The sequence below is a fragment of the Octopus bimaculoides genome, chromosome Z (assembly GCF_046866305.1).
Source record: "Octopus bimaculoides isolate indiv1 chromosome Z, ASM4686630v1, whole genome shotgun sequence".
Classification (NCBI taxonomy): Eukaryota; Metazoa; Mollusca; class Cephalopoda; order Octopoda; family Octopodidae; genus Octopus; species Octopus bimaculoides.
The window spans coordinates 39,213,442-39,239,360 of record NC_142944.1 but is presented as its reverse complement, the minus strand read 5'-3'; the positions used below and the strand labels follow the sequence as shown (position 1 = coordinate 39,239,360).

Here is a 25,919-nt window from a genome sequence, read left to right as displayed (position 1 = left end):
TTTTGTGTTATAGAACAGAAAAAAAATTTTGTATTCGGAGTTATTTCATGTAAAAAATTGTCTTATTTCGATAATTTCAACCAATCACTGACAAGTATTCAGCTGTTTACACTTACTCCTTTGGCACTTTAAGCAGTGTAAAGCGTATTTAATCTCCATTACTTCTGACATTTTGCAGAGGCAACACACGTGTGTTCGTTTTCCCTAACCCTAACCCTAATTGACTTGCTCCTTCCCTCAAAAACCATGCCTTGTGCCTATAATAGAAAGGTTTATTAGCTACTGCCAATATGCTTCAGCCATTTTTTGACAAGGAAATAATAATTTTATCACCGCCGAGAATCGTTTGTTTACGTAGTCAGCACTTAATTTTTACGGCTGAATGGACGTCAGTCATTGGTTGAAATTACAGAAATACGACAACTTTAACATGAAATAACTTGCGATGTACGTTTTTTTGTTAAGAAGACTAAGAGAAAAAGATGTTTTATATGACACATTCTACCAGTGTCCCAAGTTTCAAAGTGTTTCGTTAAGAAAATACTGGTGCCCCCGTTTTGAACAAGATCCGTCACTTCATATGTTTTCCTGCCGACTGTCTTTAAAGATCAACTATGGAGAATAAATAGACAAGTAGTCAGGATTGGGGAGCTCAAATATGGCACCATAAGTAATAAAACACTTGTTAAGTGTACAATGATCCCACTACCTGCACTAGAGAGCCATACCACTTCTGATATCTGTTTGTATATAGTTGGGCTGATCCATCATCAGTTAAATGTTTTGAGTGAGCAATGTTGTTCATATTAGCCGTAGGACTGCAAGCCCCAACAATTTAAAATTTTTGGCTTTGTGTCAAAATTATAAATAATCATATTTAATTCAAGCACAAGGCCTGAAATTTGAGGGGAGGGTGGGGTAGTCAATTACGTCAGTGCAAGTGCTCAGCTGGTGCTTATTTCATCAATGCCAAAAAGATGGAAGACAAAGTCAACTTTGGCAGAATTTGAACTCTGAATGTAAAGACAATTGCACTGCCCCTAAGCTTTTAGTCTGGTGTGCTAACAATTCTGCCAGCTCACTGCCTTATATAATATAATGTAGTAGTAGTAGTGATGACGACAACAACAACAATCTTTTATAAGCCACAAAGGCTTGAAGAGATACAAAATATATGAAAATTGGGATTACAAAAAAGAAAAAGTTTTGTGTGAAAGACAAGTTTACAAATATGAAAAGAAAAAGATGAGGGACATTATACAATTTATGAACGGATATATAAAGAGGACGAGAGTACAAATATTTGATGGAAATAAATAAGTACAATAAAACATACAATAGTCAAAACAAGATCTAATTAAAAAGAAATAAAACATAAAAGATTACTGCATATGCTTAATTTAGGAATCTATAACTGTATCTGCTAACCAAGTGCAGCTAAATGTACCAGTATGCATTTTTTGAGACATTTAGTATTGATAAACACCATCTTAGGGATGTGCTCTTTTAGATTCATTGTAATGTCTTAGTTGTATTTGTTATTAATAATCTATCTTTATCATATCATTTGTATTCTAACTTTTTATGTGACGTTCAAACTTCTGTGGAAAGGACATGGCAAACAGATATATAAATTGTCTCTCACTAATAATGATGAGGATGACGACGACAATGATTGCTATCATTATCACCATCATCATTGTTGTCCTTAATTAATGTTTAGTCAATAAACAGACAGCTTTCTTCCTTAAATACTCTTTAGAATTGTTACAGAAAAATATATCTTTGCAACTGTGTAGGTCTTTGAAACATCAAGAATTCTTATCTAAGATAAGCTGCTGTTGTCAATGGTTAAAGTGTTTGAGAACAGCTTAAACATTATTGAAAAATTTTGATACTGCTAAATGGAGAATCTATCCATCTACACTACTATTAACCATTTTAACAGAAATGTAAGATGAAGTATCATAAGCTAACTTGAAATATTTGGACAGAAATAATGCATTCAATTTTTGATATCAGCAAAAGAACTGGAAGTTAGGTCAAGTGGTTATTTAACTGAGTCAATCTCACTACTTCACTTATATTTCATTTTGTTGAACCTGAAGGGGTGGATGTTAAAGTTGACCTCTGTGGGATCTGAACTTAGAACCCACCAGGGTCATCTTTCCCACTTATCCTACAAGGAGTAAAAAGGCATGTCTAAGGACATAGCCTTAAACATAACTAAAGATATGAATTAAAGACATGAGTAAAGTCATAGCTAAAGACATAACTTAAAATATAAAAAGATACATGACTAACAACATGACAAAGTATGTCTCTGTCATATCATAACTGTTCATATGTTATTTGCCATAAGAGGCGACTGATAAGAGGACATTATAAACGACAGGCACAAGACCATGGATTTTGGAGGGTGTTTATTACTGTCAAATTTCTTGACTAGTGCTTTATGTATACTCCCATGATGGTAAAGGTATGCACCATAAAAGATTTGAACTCAGAATGTAAAAGAACATAACTACATGTGGCTTTTAATTTGGTGTTTCATTGAATCTGCAATGCACCACCACCACCACCACCACAATAACAGCAACAACAACAACGATGATAATAATAAAAATAAAAATAATAATCCTTTCTCCTGTACATACAAAATTAAGGTTGACTTTTGATAAAAAGTACAATAACAAAAGATAACCCTTATAGTCAGGGCCTTATCATTACAGGATTCCAAGCAAAATAAAGCACTAGGATCCTACACGCACAACATTAATTTTGGACCCCTAAATGTATAGAAAGGATGAAGGCTATTAAACCAGCAATTTTGAAGGTCAATGGAGAGAATTAGTCAATTCTCTCAACTCCAGTATGTGACTGGTACTTGATTTTATTGACCCCCTGAAGGGATGAAAAGCAAAGTAGGTCCACCCTCCCCACCCCAGTTGGGTTTGAATTCAGTACATAAAGAGGTGGAACAAAATCTGCAAAGTATTTTATCTCTAACAAGTCTCTAACACTACTGTCAGTCTATAATAATGGCTCCTACTGTCATTTCCCATCATCATCACATTATAATACAAAAAACACTTAACCTTCTCAATTAAGGTTCACCTCTGATTAAAAAGAACAATAACAAAAGATAACCCTTATAGTCGAGGATTTCTTAACATTACAGGCTCCTTGGTGAAGCAAAGCACTGGACTCCTACATACACAACATAGAATAGTTTTTGATCCCTGGATGCAGGGGCCTTTGATTGCATGCATTATCTCTGTATGTTTGTGTGATTTAATGTATGTTTCTATTCGTGTATTTATATTTGTATTTGTGTCTATGATGGTGGCACACACACACACACACACACACACACACACACACACACACTCTTACAAACAAGCAAAATTGTTTATCATAAAGACGACTTGTGTAATATAACACAGGGCAAAGTATATGTATGTATTATGCTTGTGTGACTCTGTGTGTGTGTGTATTTATTGAGAGAAATAGAAGTATATCTGATATTTCATCTTTCTCATTATAATGTATTTGGACAGCTCTTCATTTCATCTTCATTTCAAATGTCTCTCAGACTTCAGACCTCCCCTACTTCTCTGCTTCTTCTCACTTGATTCCATACGATCTTGCCTCGCCGCCAAGTCATATTTATTCTTCAAAAGGATTTAAAAATCTAAAAATAGTTCTTTGGTTTCTTCTTCTTCTAAACTAGAAACCATTTTTGACAAAGCAGTTGACACTTTAATTTTGGAATATCATTTTGCTTTATTTTTAAAAATAGATTTTTAATAATGTTGTTGTTGTTGCTGCTGCTGTTGTTAAGGTGGTAGAGTTATAGAAATGTGCCAAGCTTGTTTCACACTTTATACTCGAAGTTCAAATCCTCCCAATATTCTTCACTTTGTCTTTTACAACTCCCCACTTGATAAACAAGTATCAGTAAAATACCAAAAAAGTACTGAGAATTGATTCAGTGAAGTTAAGTCAACTCTTTCAAAAAATCTGGCATCTAGTACCAGAGTTATAAATAATCTTCATTATAGGCGCAGGAGTGGCTGTGTGGTAAGTAGCTTGCCTACCAACCACATGGTTCCGGGTTCAGTCCCACTGCGTGGCACCTTGGGCAAGTGTCTTCTACTATAGCCTCGGGCCGACCAAAGCCTTGTGAGTGGATTTGGTAGACGGAAACTGAAAGAAGCACGTCGTATATATGTATATATATATATGTATATGTGTGTATATGTTTGTGTGTCTGTGTTTGTTCCCCCAACATCGCTTGACAACCGATGCTGGTGTGTTTAGGTCCCCGTAACTTAGCGGTTCGGCAAAAGAGACCGATAGAATAAGTACTAGGCATCCAAAGAATAAGTCCTGGGGTCTATTTGCTCGACTAAAGGCGGTGCTCCAGCATGGCCACAGTCAACTGACTGAAACAAGTAAAAGAGTAAAGAGAGAGTAGTTACAATGTTTTATTTCTGAAGAGTTTGGTATTTCAGATTCTTAACCTTTTTTAATGGTACTCCATATGAAACCGTTTTAAACCACTATTCATATGTGAGAACCATTTCTGACATACACAATTGTGTACCAAACAACAATATAATATACCAATAAATAAAAACTATTTTACTAAATCCATCCCTTCAAATTCTTGATTATTTTCATTTAATAAAAACACTTTTTTTCATTAGAAATATGTTATTAAAAGTTTTTAAAAGAGCAACCATATTTTGAATATGAAGACAAAAAAATTAATTGTCCTTTAAGAGTAGATTTAAGAAACATGGAAAAAAAGTTTTTTTTAAAATATATTCTTTTTAGCTGTGGGCTGGAATGTATTTTCGATATGACAGCAGTAAGATCTAAAAATAAAACACACATGTACACACACACACACACACACACATACACACACACACACACACACACCGTCAGCTAACATGTACACACATATGTTTCTTCTTTATTCAAGGTAGAATAATAATCATAAAACAGACTAATGAATGTGTTTGGAAATGAATGTCTGCAGGCTTTATCAACTTCTAAGTTTCTCACCACATATACACTCACATACACATTCAACGCACACACACACACGACTTTGCAAATGCATAGTGAGCGTTTTGATGTTTTAGCAAAAAGAAAAAGGGTTAAAAAGAATACACATCATTTAATAACACTGTTTACAATATAGATAAGATATATATATATATATATATATATACACAGATAGAGAATTAGATAGTTAGATAGATAGATAGACAAACAGATACACATATATACGCACAAAATTACATGTAAATATATTATACTGTTTTGTGAAGAACACATGTCAAAGAATAGATCCATTTCCTCTGTATGTTGTAAAAGGTGACTAAAAGAGGTTAAAGTAAGATTTTCACTCCTAAAACCTTCACCAGCAACAACTACCCAAAACAGGTCAATTTGTTGGAAGGTTGTCACTTGAGTGGCGCAGAGACATCATCCACCAAGAATAGTAGGGAATCACCAACAAATGGTGGACGTGCTGCTACAGCGCATGACACTCCCCCTCCATACTACTACTACTATTACCACTACTGCTACTGTCTGTAACTACAACTTTATAAAATATAAAGGCTTTAATTACATTGTTTTCATTCTGTTCTTGCAGGTATTGGCTTATGTCGACCACTTACATGGAAAATGGCATTTCTTAGAAATAAGAGCAGTTTTCTCTCGGCGATATCTACTCCAAAATGTTGCCATCGAAATATTTACAGCCAATCGAAGTAAGAATTACATCTTTTAGTTTTCATTTCCTCACTTAACCCCTTTTTGATACCAACCTGCCTGAGTTTGCCCCTGAATCTATGATTCCTGCTTTAAGTTAAAATAAACCCTGCTTTCAATATAATTATGTATGATTCAAACACCTGCTCAATAATGGCAGTTATTTTATAAAATTCTTCATTATTTTCAAAATTAATTAAAATAACGACAGTATTTTTCAACAGAAATATAATAACAAAGGGGTTGAATTTTTTCTTCTTTTACTCTTTTTTTAAATTAAATTGTTTGTTTTTCACATTTTACCACCAGCTCTCTTTTCCAATTGAGGTAGTCATGTGTCACCCCTTCTACATGACACCTGCTCCTGTCTGTCTATCATACTTTAATCTCTCATCACCTAGCACAAAGCTATCATCTTCAATACTGCACTCCCTCTCAGTTGAGGGTGTCTTGTCTTGCAAGATTCTTGGTGGCTTCACTAGTGCCACTGCCACATTAAAAGCATCCAGTACACTCTGTAACCATGGAAACCAAACTAAAGCAGACGCTGGAGTTTAGTGCAGTCCTTTTGTTCATTGGCTCCTGACCAACCATCCAGCATGTACCAATATGGAATATGGACATTAAATGGTGATGATGATGACAGTGCTGATAATAATTCAACATGGTTCTTTGAGCTGAATTGATTTCATACTTTGATCATTTGCAATCACTTAAGATGTAAGAAGTTATGCGACTTGCTAGGCATGAATGTCCTGACATATAATTACAGCAGGGTCCATGAATGAGACACTGAGTAATTAAATGTTGGCTGTTTGTTCAAAACAAAGAATTTCAATGGTTTCAACATCATTCTCATGTCTCATAACAAACATTTTTAGTAAGGAGCCAGGAATTGAAATTTTGTTATACTGTAGATTAGTCAATGACTGTAAATATGCATCCATTGATGCATTTATGCTCGTTCCGAGTTTTGAATTGTTTCCTGGTTTGAATTGAAACTAGAACATTATCGTACTAGTGAGGTTGTGTGCTTCAAGCCTTCCACGCAAAGTATGTCCAGCCATGGGGAAATATTATCTTGCTTGAAAACAGGTGAGGGTTGGCAACAGGATGGGCATCCAGCTGTAGAAGACCAGCGTCAACAAATTCCATTTGGCCCATTCTAGCATGGGTCAAAGTGAGCAGTAAAAGATGATAGTAACATATACATATGTATATATGCAAAGGAAGAGCATGAGGTGATGAGATATTTCTATTTATATATTTGTGCATATGTGTCTATAAATATATATATATATATTTATAGGCGCAGGAGTGGCTGTGTGGTAAGTAGCTTGCTTACCAACCACATGGTTCTGGGTTCAGTCCCACTGTGTGGCACCTTGGGCAAGTGTCTTCTACTATAGCCTCGGGCCGACCAAAGCCTTGTGAGTGGATTTGGTAGACGGAAACTGAAAGAAGCTTGTCGTATATATGTATAAATGTGTGTATATGTTTGTGTATCTGTGTTTGTCCCCCCAACATCGCTTGACAACTGATGCTGGTGTGTTTACGTCCCCGTAACTTTGCGGTTCAGCAAAAAGAGACCGATAGACTAAGTACTAGGCTTCCAAAGAGTAAGTCCTGGGGTCGATTTGCTCGACTAAAGGCGGTGCTCCAGCATGGCCGCAGTCAAATGACTGAAACAAGTAAAAGAGTATATATATATATATATATATATATATATATATATATATATATATATATATATATATATATATATAGAGAGAGAGAGAGAGAGAGAGAGAGAGAGAGAGATAATGGTTGTGTTTGCCAAATAATCATGTTCTGTAGTGTAGGAAGGTTTACAAAAGATTGAGAACACAGCTGCTCTCCATTAAACTACTGAATGAATTGTTATATATGTATTTGATACATACATATATATGTATGTATGTGTGTTTCTATATATATATATATGATTGCTGCATGCTCAGAAACACAGAAACAGTCATTAACATACAGATGTGTACACATGCATATACATGTGTGTGTGTGGGAAGTTACATTCACATGTGTGTCACATACAATGTTTTCTTTGCCGCCTTATCAATTTGGACAGATGGCGAAGGAATGGCTACAATGGAAATACACATTGACATTGTGAACTCCTTTACCAGGCAGACCGTTGTTACTTACCTTCAGTAAGACCGATTTCAGGGAAAAGAATAAGGATAAATGCAACTGTAACTCAGTTTGCACAATATGGGGAGAGTGAAGGAGAAAAGGTTGGTGCAACCAAGATTTAATGCAGGTACAGTGAGCATAAGAATTGACAACGCCTACCATTTTGTTGTCTGTAACAACACACATGCAGGGAAATTAAGCTTCTGTAGTAACATATTACCAGCATAAACATTTATATTGAAAGAAAATACAAGACATGCAACGATATATTTTGCGGCTGTTCATTTTTTCTTTTCCCATGCATTCCTCTCTTTTTTTTTTTTTTAATCAGTTCTTAGTTTTGCTTTATATTGTTTATTCTAGAAACAAATACAAAAGTAAATTCTTTGAGAATTTTACATTTTTTTCTTTTAAAAATAAAAAAAGGTAGATTATTGTTGGTTTTTTTTTAGATTTATTTTTTTTACTCATACACACACACACATATTTATTTATCTATACCCATGTATATATACATGTGTGTATATGTTTGTTTCTATATATGTATGTGTGTGTGTCTATATGTATGTATCTGCATGTACACGCATAGATGTTGTTATTTGTTTTTGAATTTGTATTTTCTGATAATAAAAGGCATTTTTGTTTTGCTTTGAATTTTATTTGTGAACAGACCTTGAATCAATGGAATGAGATATATGAAGCAGGATGAGAGACAGAGGGAGTTTAGAGAAATAGAGAATGATGTCGTTGTTGTTGTTATCATTGAGAGAGAAGGAGAGAGAGAGAGAGAGAGAGATAGGGAAGGAGGGTAAATAGCCTGTATGTTTCCCAGTGGTAGCAATTTGACTCTGACAGTCAAATGAATGGCCTTTTTGGGGTGCATGTCTAGATTGTTCGTGTTATAGCAGTACAATCCATATGTGGCCACTATCAATTGTGGGTCTTACGTTGGCCGGTAGAGTTTAATAATTGATCCTGAGTTTGAGCTTCTGTTAGTACTAAAGAGGAATCTTATTCTTTGTCATACAAATTACATCTTAGGTGTGGCAGTGTGGTAAAAAAGTTTGCTTTCCAACTACACCATTCCAGGTTCAGTCCCACTGTGTGTCACCTTGGGCAAGTATCATCTACTATAGTCTCAGGCTGGCCGAAACCTTGAGAGTATATTTGTCAGATGGAAACTGATAGAATCTCATGATATATTCTTTTCTTTTATTCTTTTACTTGTTTCAGTCTTTTGACTGCAGTCATGCTTAAAAGGGTTTTAGTCAAAGAAATCAACCCCATGACTTATTGTTTGTAAGCCTAATACTTATTCTATTAGTTTCTTTTGCCAAACTGCTATGTTACAGGGACATAAACACACCAACATCAGTTGTCAAACAATGGTTGTGGGACAAACATAGACACAAAGCCACACACACATAAATATATGCACACATTAATATATATACATATATATATATGATAAGCTTCTTTCACTTTCCGTGTACCAAATCCACTCACAAGGCTTTGGTCAGCCCGAAGCTATAATAAAAGACACTTGCCCAAGGTGTCATGCAATGGGACTGAACCCAGAAACGTGATTGGGAAACAAGCTTCTTACCACACAGCTATGCTTGCACCTACATAAATATATAATTATGTGGTGAAGCAATTACCTGGCCCCTAATTATAATTATATTTATAATTATAGAATATTTGTAAAATTTTACCTATAAAGGTTAATTTAACGTACCGAGCTACTTGGTAAAATTATTAATTAATTAATTTAATTAATTAATTTTACCCTTTTATTATTAATATATATCTATATCTCCTTGGTTGTGTGCTAAGAGGTTTGCTTTCTGACTACACATTTCCAGGTGTGCAAGTGTGCACCTTGTGAAAGTGTCTTTTACTATAGCCCTGGGCCAACCAAAGGCTTGTAAATGGACTTGGTAGACAGAAACTGAAAGAAGCTTTGTTTGTGTGTGTGTGTATGTGTGCATGCATATGTGTGTTCTCACTCTAAGAGATTATCAAAATTTGTAAGATTTAATGTTTGGTGATGTTAGGGTTTGTAATTGCATATGTTTGATGTGTAGAAAATGTTTACTTAACTCCTTACCATTCAGATTACGCTGTCAAATGCAGTACTTATTTATTAACATCGTTTTGAATTAATCATGCATTATTTTATAGCTTTGAGATTTTGATGTTAATTTTTAAAATGACATTGTAGGACTGGAATGGGGAATCCAGATCTAGTCACTTTGAACATAAAAGGGGTAGAATATTTTGACTGGTTTAAATACTATAAAGCTTTATATATGACTATAGGTTTTGATATGCTTGTATGATTAAAGAGTTCTCTTTGCAACTATATTTGTTTTGTACCTTTGGTGTCTTCTGCTACAGCCAAGGCCAACAAATACCCTGTGACGGGATTTGATAAGCAGAAACAAAAGAGAACCCATCACATACATAGATAAATGTATGTTTGCATATGCTCACAAATGAGTTGGTATATGTATGCGTATGCATGTATATATATATATATATATATATAAAAATTGGAAATGTAAAAATAAAAACAAAACACAAAGGATTCTGCGGTACACGTGTTTCAAGCTTTATAGTTGTTGCATCATTATTGGTATATAATTGATAGTATAAAGCTATCTTCAGCCGCAAATATATTCTTTCCCAAGAATTATATCACAAAGAAGAAATTAAAAGAGGGAGAAACATGAGAGATAGAAGGTGAGATTCCACTTGGTATTGTCCATTGTAATATACCTCGTAGAATCTTTAATTTGATATATTTACACACACACACATATATATATATATATATATATATACACACATATACAATTAGTAGGAATAGAAGACAGCATCATTAACATTTCCATTATTTCATATCCTGCAGTTGTTTCAGCATCTTCCATGAATCTTCAGAATTATATCATTATTAATAACATAATCATTGTACATGGTATGGGAATGTGGAGGCGCGTGGTTTAGTGGTTAGGGTGACAACATCATGATCGTAAGATTGTGGTTTCGATTCCTGGACCGGGCGGCACGTTGTGTTCTTGAGCAAAACACTTAATTTCATGTTGCTCCAGTCCACTCAGCTGGCAAAAATGAGTAACGGTGCGATTGACTGGTGTCCAGTCCAGCTGGGAAACACATACACCATTGAAACCAGGAAACTGGGCCCATCAGCCTGGCTAGGCTTTAAAAGGGTGCATTTATTTATTATTTATGGTATGGGAATCATCTCATCTTTTATATATATATATATATATATATATATATATATATATATAAATCTATATATATATATATCTGAAGAGCTGTCTAGGCTTCATGTCTGTTTTGATAAGGTTTCTGTAACTGGATGCCCTTTCTAATGCCAACCACTTCACAGAATGTTCTGGGTGCTTTTATGCAGTATCGGCATTGGTGACTTTATGTGGCACCAGTACCCACGAGCCCACAAAATTAAGATCACTCAGTTGGAGAGAGATGCAGGGGACATGCCTGTATGCAACAACAACCATGATTTCATTTGGCTTGATGTGTCTTCTCAAGCAAACAAATTCTTCTCTATAGGCCCATCGTCTGAAGATTCTTTCTCACTACTTTGTCTCATGTATTCCTGGGTGTACCCCTTCTACACATTCTCTCTACAATGAGAGATCAGCACTTCTTGATGCAACTGTCTTCATTCATATGCAGTACATGACTGTACCATATGGCTACACTTGACCAATATCTGACATCCTCTGTGGCTCTGTGAATGTATTGACTTGTCTGTCCTCTGTGGCATATCATTGAGTGGATATGAGGTAAATGAAATACTGGTTCAGTACCTAATATTTTTGGGGAATTAATTTCCTTAAAATTATAGGTATATATTTAAACATATGAAACATTCAGGATATATTTTTTCCCTCTGAAGATATTATGCTCAGGGCATATGAATTTAATATTTAATTAATTCACTGAGTATTAATTGTAAAGGATGATGATTGATTTGTTGTTAATAATAAAAACAATTATTAACTTCCCAATCTCCATTTTCTTTTTTCCTTCTTATATATATATATATATATATATATATATATATATATATATATATATAGAGAGAGAGAGAGAGAGAGAGAGTTTTACAGAAGAAATCCTGATCGAATTCTAAGAGAATTATCTCTATAAACCACTCACTTAATCAAGAATATAACACACACTACTCACTACTTCCCAAAGTATTGAGTCCTTTACTTTGACATATGTAAGCCATATTATCTTTCTTTCTGTTGTAGCTGCTGTCATGTTTGCTTTCCCCGATCATATTACCATGAAGAAAGTGGTAAATGCTCTACCAAGGGTTGGTATTGGAATACGCTATGGTCTGAACCAGGCTAGGTAAAAATACCAGTTTATATTTTTATTTGTTCTTGTTCCTTGTTGATTTTTTTTTGTTATGTTTTGTTTCTTCAGTCTTTAATATTATTTTGTGTATAATATTAAATTTTAATTTCGTTTTTGGATTTGGTTTGCAAGATTCATTATGTGAGTTTGTGTGTTGAAGCATATTCTGTTGTATCTGGGGAGAGTCATTCTCTTTTGGTGCCTTATAATTTAACACACTCGACAATAAAATTTCCTCTTAAAAAACTATTGAAAAGGTTGCAAGACGCAACGAAAATTTTAGAAAAGTAACGAAGAAATAAGTGGAAATTTTAGTAGTGAGTGTGTTAAGTTATAAGGCACAAAAAGAGAATGACTCTCCCCAGACACAGCAGAATTAAATTTTAAGATAACAGATAATGTAACTACTCTATCAATTTATCAAGCCAGTCATCTTATTTGGAATCTAAAATAAATTAAAAATGAATATATCTTTGTAGACAACAAAATTTAATATTCATCCAGGTGTAATACATTTCACTTCATATTAAGACAAATTTTTGTCATTGGTGGAAGACAGATGTCTATCATAAGAATGTATTACTTATTCCCATTTTTACATGTGTGTCACTACTTGTTTGTGTGTGTGTAACCAACAGAGGCTTGTTAGCTGAAACTTCAAAGTCATTGTCACCCCTCTTCTAGTAAAAGAATAATTAGTATATGCTATGTGAAAAATGTTGAATAATTCTTCAGTTTAATGTTAAATTGTTTTTATATATAACTTAACAAACATTAATGTATGTATGTAAGTGTATATATATAGATGAAAATGAAATAATGTCTTGAAATTTACATGAAAAGAAAAATACAAGTAAATGTATTAGTTTAATGCTGAGAGAAATAGAAAAACATTGAATGCTTTTTTTGTGTGTGTGTAACCAACAGAGGCTTGTTAGCTGAAACTTCAAAGTCATTGTCACCACTCTTCTAGTAAAAGAATAATTAGTATGTGCTATGTGAAAAATGTTGAATAATTCTTCAGTTTAATGGTAAATTGTTTTTATATATAACTTAACAAACATTAATGTATGTATGTAAGTGTATATATATAGATGAAAATGAAATAATGTCTTGAAATTTACATGAAAGGAAAAATACAAGTAAATGTATTAGTTTAATGCTGAGAGAAATAGAAAAACATTGAATGCTTTTCATCAGAAAACCTTCATCAGAAAGGCAGATTAAGAGAAAAAGACAGTAAAAATAAAAGAAAATTGTATATACTTAAGTGGCTGCATGTGCGTCTCACATCAGTGTCATTGGGTGGGGAGCACATGCACGCACACACGAGGTGTGTGTATATGCATGTATACATGCACTTGTATGCAGAAGTCTTAGGCATATGCTATTTTGCTATTTTTAACTTATTTTAAGTACATATTGTAACAACCATGTTAGAAAACACTTACCCAAGCTATTGTACATTGAGACTGAAGACGGAACCACAGATGCCTTATTTCTAGTGAGACAGTTGCAGGAGAAATACCTAGCTAAGGATAAACCTCTGTACCTGGCTTTTGTTGACATGGAGAAAGCCTTTGACAGGGTCCCCCGATCCCTTATCTGGTGGTCAATGAGGAAACTTGGGATAGAAGAATGGTTAGTGAGAGCTGTGCGAGCCATGTACAGAGATGCTGCCAGTAAGGTGAGGGTTGGAAATGAGTACAGCAATGAATTCCGGGTAGAGGTAGGGGTCCACCAAGGTTCCGTCCTCAGCCCCCTATTATTTACCATAGTCCTCCAGGCAATCACAGAGGAGTTCAAGACAGGTTGCCCCTGGGAGCTCCTCTATGCTGATGACCTTGCCCTAATTGCGGAGTCACTATCAGAACTAGAGGAGAAGTTTCAGGTGTGGAAGCAAGGTCTAGAATTGAAGGGCCTTAGAGTCAACCTAGCTAAAACCAAAATCCTAATAAGTAGGAAGGTAGATAAAACACAAACCCCTTCAGGTAGATGGCCCTGCTCAGTATGTAGAAAAGGAGTAGGTAGTAACTCTATAAGATGTACCCGGTGCAAGCTATGGACACATAAGAGGTGCAGCAACATCAAAGGCAGGTTAACTAGCAAGTTAGTTTTTGTTTGTGGCAGATGCTCAGGTGCAATAAAGACTGCAAACAAACAGGAAACAACTTCTATCTCATTCCAGGGTGAAAAACTAGAGGTAGTCGATAGCTTCCGCTATCTGGGCGACCAAGTTAGTAGTGGGGGTGGGTGCGCTGAAAGTGTAGCTGCTAGAATAAGAATAGCCTGGGCAAAGTTTAGAGAGCTCTTACCCCTGCTGGCGACAAAGGGACTCTCACTCAGAGTAAAAGGCAGACTGTATGACGCATGCGTACGAACAACCATGCTACATGGCAGTGAAACATGGGCTGTAACTGCTGAGGACATACGTAAGCTCGCAAGGAATGAAGCCAGTATGCTCCGTTGGATGTGTAATGTCAATGTGAATACCCGTCAGAGTGTAAGTATCCTGAGAGAAAAGCTGAACATTAGAAGCATCAGTTGTGGCGTGCAAGAGAGACGATTGCGCTGGTATGGACATGTGGTGAGAATGGAGGAGGATAGCTGCGTGAAAAAGTGCCACACCCTAACAGTTGAGGGAACCCGTGGAAGAGGTAGGCCCAGGAAGACCTGGGCTGAGGTGGTGAGGCAAGACCTTCGTACATTGGGCCTCACCGAGGCGATGACTACGGACCGAGACCTTTGGAAATGGGCTGTGCGTGAGAAGACCCGGCAAGCCAAGTAAGATCGTTGCCAGTGCCCCTGGACTGGTTCTTGTGCGGGTGGCACATGAGATGCACCATTTTGAGCGTGGCCGTTGCCAGTACCGCCTGACTGGCTCCTGTAGGATTTTCGAGCGAGATCGTTGCCAGTGCCCCTGGACTGGCTTGTGCGGGTGGCACATAAAAGACACCATTTCGAGCGTGGCCGTTTTCGTGCGGGTGACACGTAAAAGCACCCACTACACTCTCTGAGTGGTTGGCGTTAGGAAGGGCATCCAGCTGTAGAAACTCTGCCAAATCAGACTGGAGCCTGGTGTTGCCATCCGGTTTCACCAGTCCTCAGTCAAATCGTCCAACCCATGCTAGCATGGAAAGCGGACGTTAAACGATGATGATGATGATGATGATGATATTTGTTTCTTTAAACAGTTTTGAGAATAATTGTATACTAAACTCAATTTAAGGAAATAAGTATTTTTAGGGGAAACAATTGTACCAAAAAAAAAAGCAGATTTTTCTCTCCTTTAAAGCTCTATATCTGTAAAATTAACGATAAAAAAAGTTATTTGTAATTAAATCACTCGTATTTTTCTGATATTTATTTAATTTTTGCAACATTTAGATGTTCTATCTTTCTACCCCATAAAACACAGACTTGTTGTTTGCCTAGATAAAGAAGTGTTTTTTTTTTTTTCTTAAAGTGTTAATCCGTTTGATTAATGAATTTGTGTTTGCAGAGAGTCTTTGCTCGTTTACTATGAATCCCTGATCACATACTAAAGGTGGAGGGAGAAAAAGAAAAATAACTTCTTAGCTTTTTTAATTTCCCATGAAAAGAAAGTTTCCAGACATTTCCAACGTCTTTTTCATTATGTTTACAGCATTCTCTCAATTTACGATGCATATCTGGGAAATTGCTTCCACTTGTGTTTAAGCTGAAACATAACATCACTGGATTACATTTCAACCAGATATAGTTTTACATTCTGGGGTGGGGGAACGGGGAGAGAGAAAGAAAAAAAAATGGTAAAAAAAAAAGAAACACATTGCCAGTTTTCTTTCTGCTCTTTTCTTGTTGTTTTATTATTTTCTTTCTGAAATGAAAATTCTTACATAATTTGTATTAATTACTAAAAACAAAAGGTATTGGGGTGCATTTAATTATTCAGCATTTTCTAGCAGTGAGCATGAGTGTTTTTGTTTTTGTTTTGTCTTGTATTGGTTTTCATGAGGTCTTAAATATGAGAAGTAACAGTTAGTTACCTGATAACTTTCTTTTGTAAAACTGTTTCTAAACTTAGAGAAAAAAAAAGCAGATTAATTCCTACTCAAAGCCTTCCTCTTTGTTTTGTTATTTGCTTTTTTTTTTTAAAATTTTAAATTTCTTTTCAGTTTTGTGATTGTAAATCTACCCATTTTTCACTCTTTTTAATTTTTACTTTATTATTTTCAAAATAACAAAATCTGTTGCAAAAATAGTCTTCCCCTTATTATTATTATTATTATTATTATTATTATTATTATTATTATTATTATTATTATTATTATTATTAGTAGTAGTAGTAGTAGTAGTAGTAGTAGTAGTAGTAGTAGTAGTAGTAGTGTTATCATTATTATTATTATTATTGTTATTATTGGTTTATGTGACAGTACAAATTGGTAGAGTTTCTTTTTTTTTTTTTTTTTTTTGATTATTTCTATTTTTAGGGAAGCGAGAGTTTCTTTTTAGTTTGTCTCTCCATATTGATAGTAAGACTCCCCTACCATCCTGTTGTTATTCTTCTTCTATTGGACCAATCTATGCATTAAAAGGGATATTCTACTCCTCTCATGTTTTACAGACGAATGTCTCTTGCATCAGGAAAACAATTATTCAAGCTGTCAAGTATGACACAGAAATGGCAGAGAAGGGAGATATCAAACTTTGATTACCTCATCTACTTGAATACAGTTGCAGGTTGGTTGGCACTAAAACAACATTCTAAAGCACTTTTTTTTTTTGTTTCTAAATATTTCTGCCTTCCCATCCCACCCCAACCCTTATTCCATTTTTTTTTTTTTTTTTCCCCCATTTCCAAACTGATTTTTTATTTTATTTGTTTTTGCTTTTGGTTTTAATAAAGGAAGAATTTGAATGAAAATTCTATCTATATTTCTGTATACAACTTGCTATTTTAATGATTTTTATCCACCCCATTCCACTGCTTAATTCAGTAAGATATATTTTTTTCATAATTTGTCAGAATTTTTTTTTTAATGGCTGAGGTAGGATTTATAGAATTTACATTGTAATAATTAGCAAAGACCTTGACCTTCATATTGCACAAGGGTGCTGCTAATAATAGCAGTAAATAAAATGATAATCCTTTTAGTTTTTTTTTAAGGGTTTTTTTTTTTTTTCTTTTTTTTTACCTGTGAAATTATTGAGTCAGGTGTATATTTGCTTTCTATGTATCCTCTCATGCTGCTGGTACTTATTTAGTCATCACCACCCGGCTAAAAGTTAAAAAAAGCAAATACATACAAGATTTTAAACTCAGAATCTAAAGAAACAAAACTACAAAATGCTGTCAAACGTTTATCGCAGTTGTTTGTGAAATTGAAAATCTCTGAACTTCAGTATTTTACAACCATTTATCCTGGGTATTAGATTGGTGGAGGTGGGGGTTATATTCTGTCCCCTAATTGTCATAAAAGGTGACTAAAGGACTATCAGGAATGGCACCCTGTTATAAAACACTGCCTCAGAAAGTCTTGTCTAATTCAATGCTGGCTCAGAAATGGATGTAAAAATAACAATAGTGATGCTTTATTTGTGTGTGTGTAGGTGGGGACGTGCACATATGTGTGTGTGTGTGTGGGGGGGGGGACGTGCGCATATGTGTGTGTGTGTGTTTGGTTTAATGAGGAGGACAGACTGATCATTGTCTTTGAAAGTTATCTGATGATAGTGCGATTGATATGACTAAGTTGCTTGAACATCTATAAGTCAATATATGGATGGGCAGGAAATTCTAAAAATGTTGATATTTTAGAGAAAGCTTGGGCAAAAGTGTTTAGAGCAGGGTTTGAAGGGTTAGAGTTGTTGTTATTGTTTCACCCCAGGTCAGCTCTGATCAAGCAAACCCATGGTCAGAAATATTGCAGACATTACCATTCTCCCAATGTGTCCCATTTGGAAGACAAGTCTTCAGTGATTTTGAGGCAGACATGTTGGCTGCTGTTTTTAGCAGGTTGAGCAGTGGTGGTTTGTGTATAGGCACTGTGGAACTGCAGCCCCACCACTTTCCACTCAATATTATCGATAACATTCAATATAATGAGTCCTTTTTTCTTTAATTCTTTCTTTATACTTGTACATTATATAATCTTTAAGCTTAACATCAGTAGCCATCCCCTAGTTTATGAAAAAAATACAAAAATCCTTGTATGGAACTGTGCGCTTCACAGTTCCAGTGTTGCGGTGTTTGGCTGTTGTGCACATGCTCACATGTCCAAGATAGGAAGCTGCAGGCTAGGGAGAGAGAGCACTGTCATTCACGCAGTGCCAACTGGTGTGCAAGTGAAAGGTAGTGTTTCTTTTTGATTCCACGTATGTTGTGCTTAAAAACGTGTTTATATTCTTGAATGTGATAAAGTGTAGAATTAGATTATTATCCTGCTTCCAGCTACAGTGTTGCTGCCAGGATTTGAAAAATAGGGCAGATTTTTCCACCCTTATTTTGTGATTCAGGGAGAATTTTTGAAAAACAAGGGTGAGTTCATGGCGGTATTCAGTGAACAAATTAAACACACTACTCGGCAGTAGCTAAAATGTGAACCAATCAAGTTTATGTATAAATTTTCTTTTTATATGTTTGTTTCCTTTTAAAACAATGGCTAAAAATTTTCTGAAGCAGCACCCCAAATAATTTTATCTACAAGCTGCCACTAAGGTTGAGTAACCATATAGAGGCTATTTTATTGGCTGAGACAAGATTAGATGGACACAGTAGGTGTGATGAGAGAAAAGCAGTTTGGGTGAAGTTGAAATGTGGGTGGCTGGTTCAGAAGAGCAGAGATGGTTGTAAATGTGATGAAATAGAGTAAAGAGACAGTATATCAGTGTCATGTGAACTGATGTGCAAATGTCTGTCACCCTTGGATGTAGGTTAAGATGTTTATCTATGTAGCAGTTGTATCATTCATGATGTTGAACTAGTATGTATCATGGCTCCTACATGAGATTTATAGAGTCAGTAGCTTCTTGGGATATATTTTTTATTTTTGTTATACAAGTCAGATTCCTATGAAAGGTCAGAAATTGTGTAGCCTAGCATTTAAAGTGACTGTAAAGTGTTTAACTCTTTGTTGTTCTAGACCACAGAAGATAAGGTTTAAGATTATTTCTTCAACATATTTAGTGAATATGTTTTTGCACTTACATGCATAAACACACACACACTTACACTAACACTTGACTGTAATTTAGTTTTTGTTTTGCAAGTTGGTGTAACATGTGACAATAATTGCTGTAGTGTGTCCGTTTCCACAAAATTACCAGGAATTATCTTCACTTTAGTATTTCATTTGATTTGCCTTTCACAAATGTTTAAGTCAAGGAGAAAATGAGTTAAATTTTTTAAACCAAATCTTAAGGGGTTTATATCTGTGTCTTGAAGGTTGGTAGAAATACTTTTAGCTAAGAAAGTTAATGGATCATTTTTGTTCTTGAAAAGGGGGAGGGGTTACAACATTTTTGGTTTGCTTTATAAGGAAGACAGGATAAAGTTCTTTGTGGTCAGTGCTCAGGATAAACACAGTAATGTAGTGACTAAGAACATGGATAATTCAAGAAGAGAATTGCATAGGAAGAAAAACTTACAGCAACAACCACACCAACAGTGGAGTCTCAGTGCAGTCATTCAACCTGTTAGAAGAAACAGCTAAAACCTATGTCAGATCACACATCCTATTAACTTAAAAATGGACACATCATATAACATACTTCTAGATACACCATATCTGAAAAAATATGATGAGATTGTCATAGCTTGGACAACTTTGATCATAAGACTGTTGGATCACATTTGAGCTAGGGCTAAACTATAACAAAACAATATTGTAAAAAGGATACTCTCATCATCATCATCATCTTCATCGTTTAACGTCCGCTTTCCATGCTAGCATGGGTTGGATGATTTGACTGAGGACTGGTGAAACCAGATGGCTACACCAGGCTCCAATCTGATCTGGCAGGGTTTCTACAGCTGGATGCCCTTCCTAACACCAACCACTCCGAGAGTGTAGTGGATGCTTTTACGTGCCACCGGCACGAAGGCCAGTCAGGTGGTACTGGCAACAGCCACGCTCAAAATGGTGTATTTTACGTGCCACCTGCACAGGGGCCAGTCCAGCAGTACTGGCAATGAACTCGCAAAAAGGGATAGACTGGTTATAGTTGGAACATATTTGATCATAGGCCTCATAGATGATGGCTGACCTAGAAATAAACAACAATCATCCACATTTCACCACAAACTTGGCAAAACTGTTAAGTTTCTAAATTTGAAGTTCCACTGTTGAAGATTTTCTGTGATTGATTGAAAATTAAGATTATTCATTGTGGGGTAAAGCATTGCATCAATTTGTGTTGTTTTCTTTCTAAAACTAGGGTTCAACTTATTAATTGTAGAATCACAATGACCCAGTGAGGCGTGTTATTAAACTAAAACCGAAAGATGTTGACTTCAAATCCACTGTAGTAATTATATTTTGTATTTAGAGCAGTAGTGTACCTAATAATTCTACCTTGCTTTTGTTGGTTTAGCTGTCATCAGTAGATTATGATTTCATCTCAGAAAGATGCCTTTCATCTTTCCAATTTGAGTAGATACAGGAGGAGGTTTCATCACCTCCAACATTCTCTGACATTTGTGGCCTTATATCAATGAAAGGTGCCATTATCAAATATTTTTCTTATATTAAGTAATTTGTTTCTCATATTGTTCATCCTTTTTGTTTATGTCTCTTCAGGCCGTACTTACAATGATTTAAATCAATACCCAATATTTCCTTGGGTCATTGTAAACTATGAGTCAAAGGAACTAGATCTCAGCCAACCAAGCAACTTCAGAGATCTTTCCAAGGTAAGAAGACTTCACTTCACCTAAAGATGGTATTTAACTATCGGTTATACATTTTCAGATCTGGAAGAGTGTGTATGAATATAGTCTGGCTAAATATCAGAGACAGCAGAGAGATATTTCCAGCTGGATCTGGTTGGAGAGGAACAAAAACAACCTTCCATACCGTTTGAAAGCAATATTTTTGTTTTAACGCTAAGGGAAGTAACTCTGAGTGAGTCATGGTGATAGCAGTGACATTCTACTGGTTACCATGACATCCGACATTATTTCTTCTTTAAGTTTGAAAACTGAGTTAATGGAAAGGAGTTACAACTAGATGAAATCTCCAGGTGGTTTAAATACACAAGTCTCCAATGTCCAAGTGGCTAAATAGTGTCAGCAAAAGGGCACCCATGAGTCATGGCCTGGTCATGGCATGGCCTGGTCATGGCATGGCCTGGTCATGGCATGGCCTCCTTTGAATCTAAGAAGTTAAGGGTGAAAACACTTGCCTGAGGAAGGTTTCTTCTCTGAAGACCCATTGTTCTGTTCTCTTGAGATTTCTTACCATTGTATATACTTATATGTATATGTATGTGTATGCTTACTAATTTGTAATGTTTAGTTACAGTCTCAGTTTAATGCTGCCACCACCAGCTATGCTAATATTTGCCTTCCATGAAACTTAACTGTATAGAACAAATAGAATCTTTCCAGTTAAACCAAATTTTTTTAAGCCCTTTTATTGCCATATTTCTGTTTGAATACACTGTTTTTGTTTCAATTAATTTTGAAAATATTGAAGAATCTTAGCAAAATAATTTTGCCATTATTAATCTGGTGTTTGAAACAGAAATTAACATACAGAATTCTGATGGAAGGTTTCAATCTAGATAATTTAAAACAAGGAATTTATATTGTAGAACCAGGGTTGGTTTCAGGCAGGTTTGTTTCAAAAGGTTTAAATAATTTTGCCATTATTAATCTGGTGTTTGAAACAGAAATTAACATACAGAATTCTGATGGAAGGTTTCAATCTAGATAATTTAAAACAAGGAATTTATATTGTAGAACCAGGGTTGGTTTCAGGCAGGTTTGTTTCAAAAGGTTTAAATAATTTTGCCATTATTAATCTGGTGTTTGAAACAGAAATTAACATACAGAATTCTGATGGAAGGTTTCAATCTAGATAATTTAAAACAAGGAATTTATATTGTAGAACCAGGGTTGGTTTCAGGCAGGTTTGTTTCAAAAGGTTTAAGAGGATTTCTTCTGTTTCACTAAATCTATTTCTTGAACGAGTTACTTTCTTCTTTACAGCCTATTGGAGCACTAAATCCAGCAAGAAAGAAATTCTTTGATGAACGTTATGCTACATGGGAGCATGAACAAATCCCACCATTCCATTATGGAACTCACTATTCAACTGCCGCCTTTACTCTCAATTGGCTTATAAGATTGGTAAGTTTCATTCCCCATCTTTTTTTTTTTTTGCATAGCTTTTATTTATTTTGTCTCTTTTTTATAAGAACCTATAATTCATTTTAGAGTTTCATCACAGTCAGACAGAGGTGGGGTGGTGGAAAACTATAGAAAAAGTTGAATTGGTATTATTTAAAGCAGTCATCATCATTGTCATCATTTAGCATCTGCTTTCCATGCTGGCATGGATTAGTCAGTTTGACTAAGGCTGGTAAACTGGAGAGCTGCTGCAAATTCTAACCTGATTTGGCAAAGTTTCTACAGCTGGATGCCCTTCCTAACACCAACCACTCCAAGAGTGTAGTGGATGCTTCTTACGTGCTACCAGTGTGGGTACCAGTTATGTGACACCAGCATCAGCCACAACTGGATTTTCTCAAGCATGGCATATTGCCACTTATAATGCTGCCATGAGGCTCAGTGTTTGGAGGGTGATTTTTATGTGCCACTGGCATGGGTGCCAGTTACAAAACACCAGCATCAGCCACAACTATGATTTCGCCTGACTTGACAGGTCTTCTCAAGCATGGCATATTGCCAAAGGTCTCAGAAATTTTTGAATAAATATAATTTTATAATCTCATTCTTTTACTGGTTTCAATTGTTAAACTGTGGTCATACTGGACCACTTCTTTTTAGGTTTTTTTAAATTTATTTATATCAATCTCATTAATTTTTGTGATACTTATGTTATTGGTCTTGTAAGAGACGAAAGGCAATTCTTGGTATAATGAGAAACGGCTTTAATGGAACCAAATACTCAGTGTATATTTTTCATTCTTTTCAATGCTTTGATTTATTGGTTGTCTCCTTGCTGATGATTATATGCACACATAAATATACACACATGAAGCAGACTCCTGTGGAGCTTGGCACAGACTTCTGGCTTGCCAGTTCCTGTTGAACTGTCCAACCTATGCCAGCATGGAAAACAAACATTAAATGGTGATGATTATGATGATGATGTATAGATGTGTTTGTAAAGATAGACAGGGAGCCAAAAATAAATAGTTTGCTTTTTTTTTTTTTTAATTACTTTTGTTAATTTATTTTTATTTTGCAGGAACCATTCACAACTCTATTTTTGAATATGCAAGGTGGAAAATTTGACCATGCAAACAGGACATTTTTTTCTGTCAGTCAGGCTTGGAAAAACTGCCAGAGAGATACTTCTGATGTGAAGGTAAACTTTGATAGTAATTGCATTGCTGTTTACATGGCTTTCTTGATGATTTTGATAAACATTTAGGAATTGAATCATTGAGAAAGCTAATTTGCTAGAAATAATGACTAAATTTGTCTGAGATAAAACACGATCATCTTAAACAATGATAGATTAAATAAAGCAATTCTACGTACACTATTTTTGAATACAAGATGGAGTGGACATTGTTTGCAAAGTATCTTCTCTTTGGTAGAAGGAAGCTGGAATATTTCAGGAAGTTATACTAATTAGAGCAATGGTTCTCAACCATTTTTTACCTATAGACATCTTTGCTCTCTGTTTTATTTGGGAAGTGGTGGTGGCAGTGACGGTGATCAACGATGACGATGGCCCTTATAGTCACTCAATCTCTGAAAGCATCTATTGCCCATTTATGATTAAATACTAGGTATTGTATAAAAAAATTGTTAAAATATTTTGTGTATTGTAGAAGTATATCCGATTTATTGTAAATAAATTTTAACAATGAAATCTTAAATGGATCCCTGTTGAGAACCACTGAATTAGAGGAACTTAAGTTTATAAATCACTGAAATTCTAGACATCGAAGCCAGATCTTCCTCCAACCACATTTACTGCATTAAATAATGAAAGTTAAATTGGATAATGATAAATACAGGATGGTCATAACTGGAATGCTTTTAATGATAGGCTTGTTGTTAAACATCTACAAAGTATATATAGGCGTGCTTGATTATGGAGAGTCACATCTCTCGGTGTCAGACAATCATAATACAGTGGTTGTCATTACAGCAGAATTTGAACTGCCAGCCCTTTGGTCACTTGTCTATTACTGGTTCCACTCCCTCTCTCTCAGCTGAGAGGTCTATCTTGCAAGTTACTTGGCAACCTCAGTGGTACTGGTGCCACATAAAAGGTACCCAACTGATGTTGACCAGATAGCCCATTCTGATAGATATAGGAAACAATCTAAAAGTCCAAGGAATTTGACAATGGTCAAATTTGTCAAATTAATAATTAACAATAGTCAATGTGTATGAAAAAACACAATTGCTAAAACTTATAAAATAATTTTATGTTGTGAACTCTGATTTTTAGGAGCTTTTTTTCCCTTTTTTTTTCTCAAAAAAAGGGAGTATTTTCGAGTCCTTCCAAATATGCTTTTTTTATTTTTTCAGTGAAGGATTTTGCATGGCACATCAGAACTCACTTCTTGGCAAACAAACTTAATTTTAAAATAGTGAAAGACAAATGTTCACTAATAAAGACTAAATAAAATACAATAAAAAAAAAAAAAAATCTTCATCTTTAGATGTTTGTTTGTAGACGTTCTCCAAGCACACATTTGTCACACGCAACACATGTGTCAGTATTCAAGATAACTAGGTGACTAAGACATTTTAGTAGTTACTAAGACAGGGTCACCCAACTGCCAACCATCATGCATGTTAACAACTTAGTCTATACTACAAGATTTAAGGTTCAGAGATATCATCTGGAATATAAGACAAACTACTTCATTTTGGATGGATGTTAATATTGGTTTCAAATTTTGGCACAAGGCCAGCAGTTTCCAAGGTGTGTGGTAAGTCAATTACATCAACCCCAGTGCTCAACTGGTACTTATTTTATTGATCCCTGAAAGGATGAAAGGCAAAGTGGACCTCAACAGAATCTTAACTCAGAACATAAAGATGGATGAAATGCTTCTAAGGATTTCACTCAGTGTGCTAACAATTCTGTTGGCTCGATGCATTTATAGAGTATTTTAAAGTCCTTACAAATATGCTTTTTTCCTTGGTTGTAGGGTGGTGAGCTGGCAGAATCATTAACACACCAGGCAAAATGCTTAGCAACATCTCGTCCATTTTTATGTTCTAAGTTCAAATGCCACTGGGGTTGAATTTACCTTTCATCCTTTTAGTGTCAATAAAATAAGTACCAGTTGAACACTGGTGTCAATGTAATCGACTTACTGCCTTCCCCAAAATTTCT

The 25,919-nt window shown here is 35.2% G+C and overlaps 1 protein-coding gene across 10 annotated transcripts in view; it reads left to right on the top strand.

The window, feature by feature from the left end:
* The window catches only part of LOC106873692 (lipopolysaccharide-responsive and beige-like anchor protein), a 479,623-nt gene that overhangs the window by 371,843 nt on the left and 81,861 nt on the right, over window positions 1–25,919 (top strand). For all 10 annotated transcript variants that reach the window (XM_089365208.1, XM_089365209.1, XM_089365204.1 and 7 more), the window contains 6 exons: window positions 5,675–5,792; window positions 12,276–12,378; window positions 16,991–17,106; window positions 21,165–21,277; window positions 22,577–22,717; window positions 23,802–23,921. In XM_089365208.1, coding sequence (XP_089221334.1) covers window positions 5,675–5,792; window positions 12,276–12,378; window positions 16,991–17,106; window positions 21,165–21,277; window positions 22,577–22,717; window positions 23,802–23,921 — 711 coding nt within the window. The remainder of the gene's footprint in view (window positions 1–5,674; window positions 5,793–12,275; window positions 12,379–16,990; window positions 17,107–21,164; window positions 21,278–22,576; window positions 22,718–23,801; window positions 23,922–25,919) is intronic.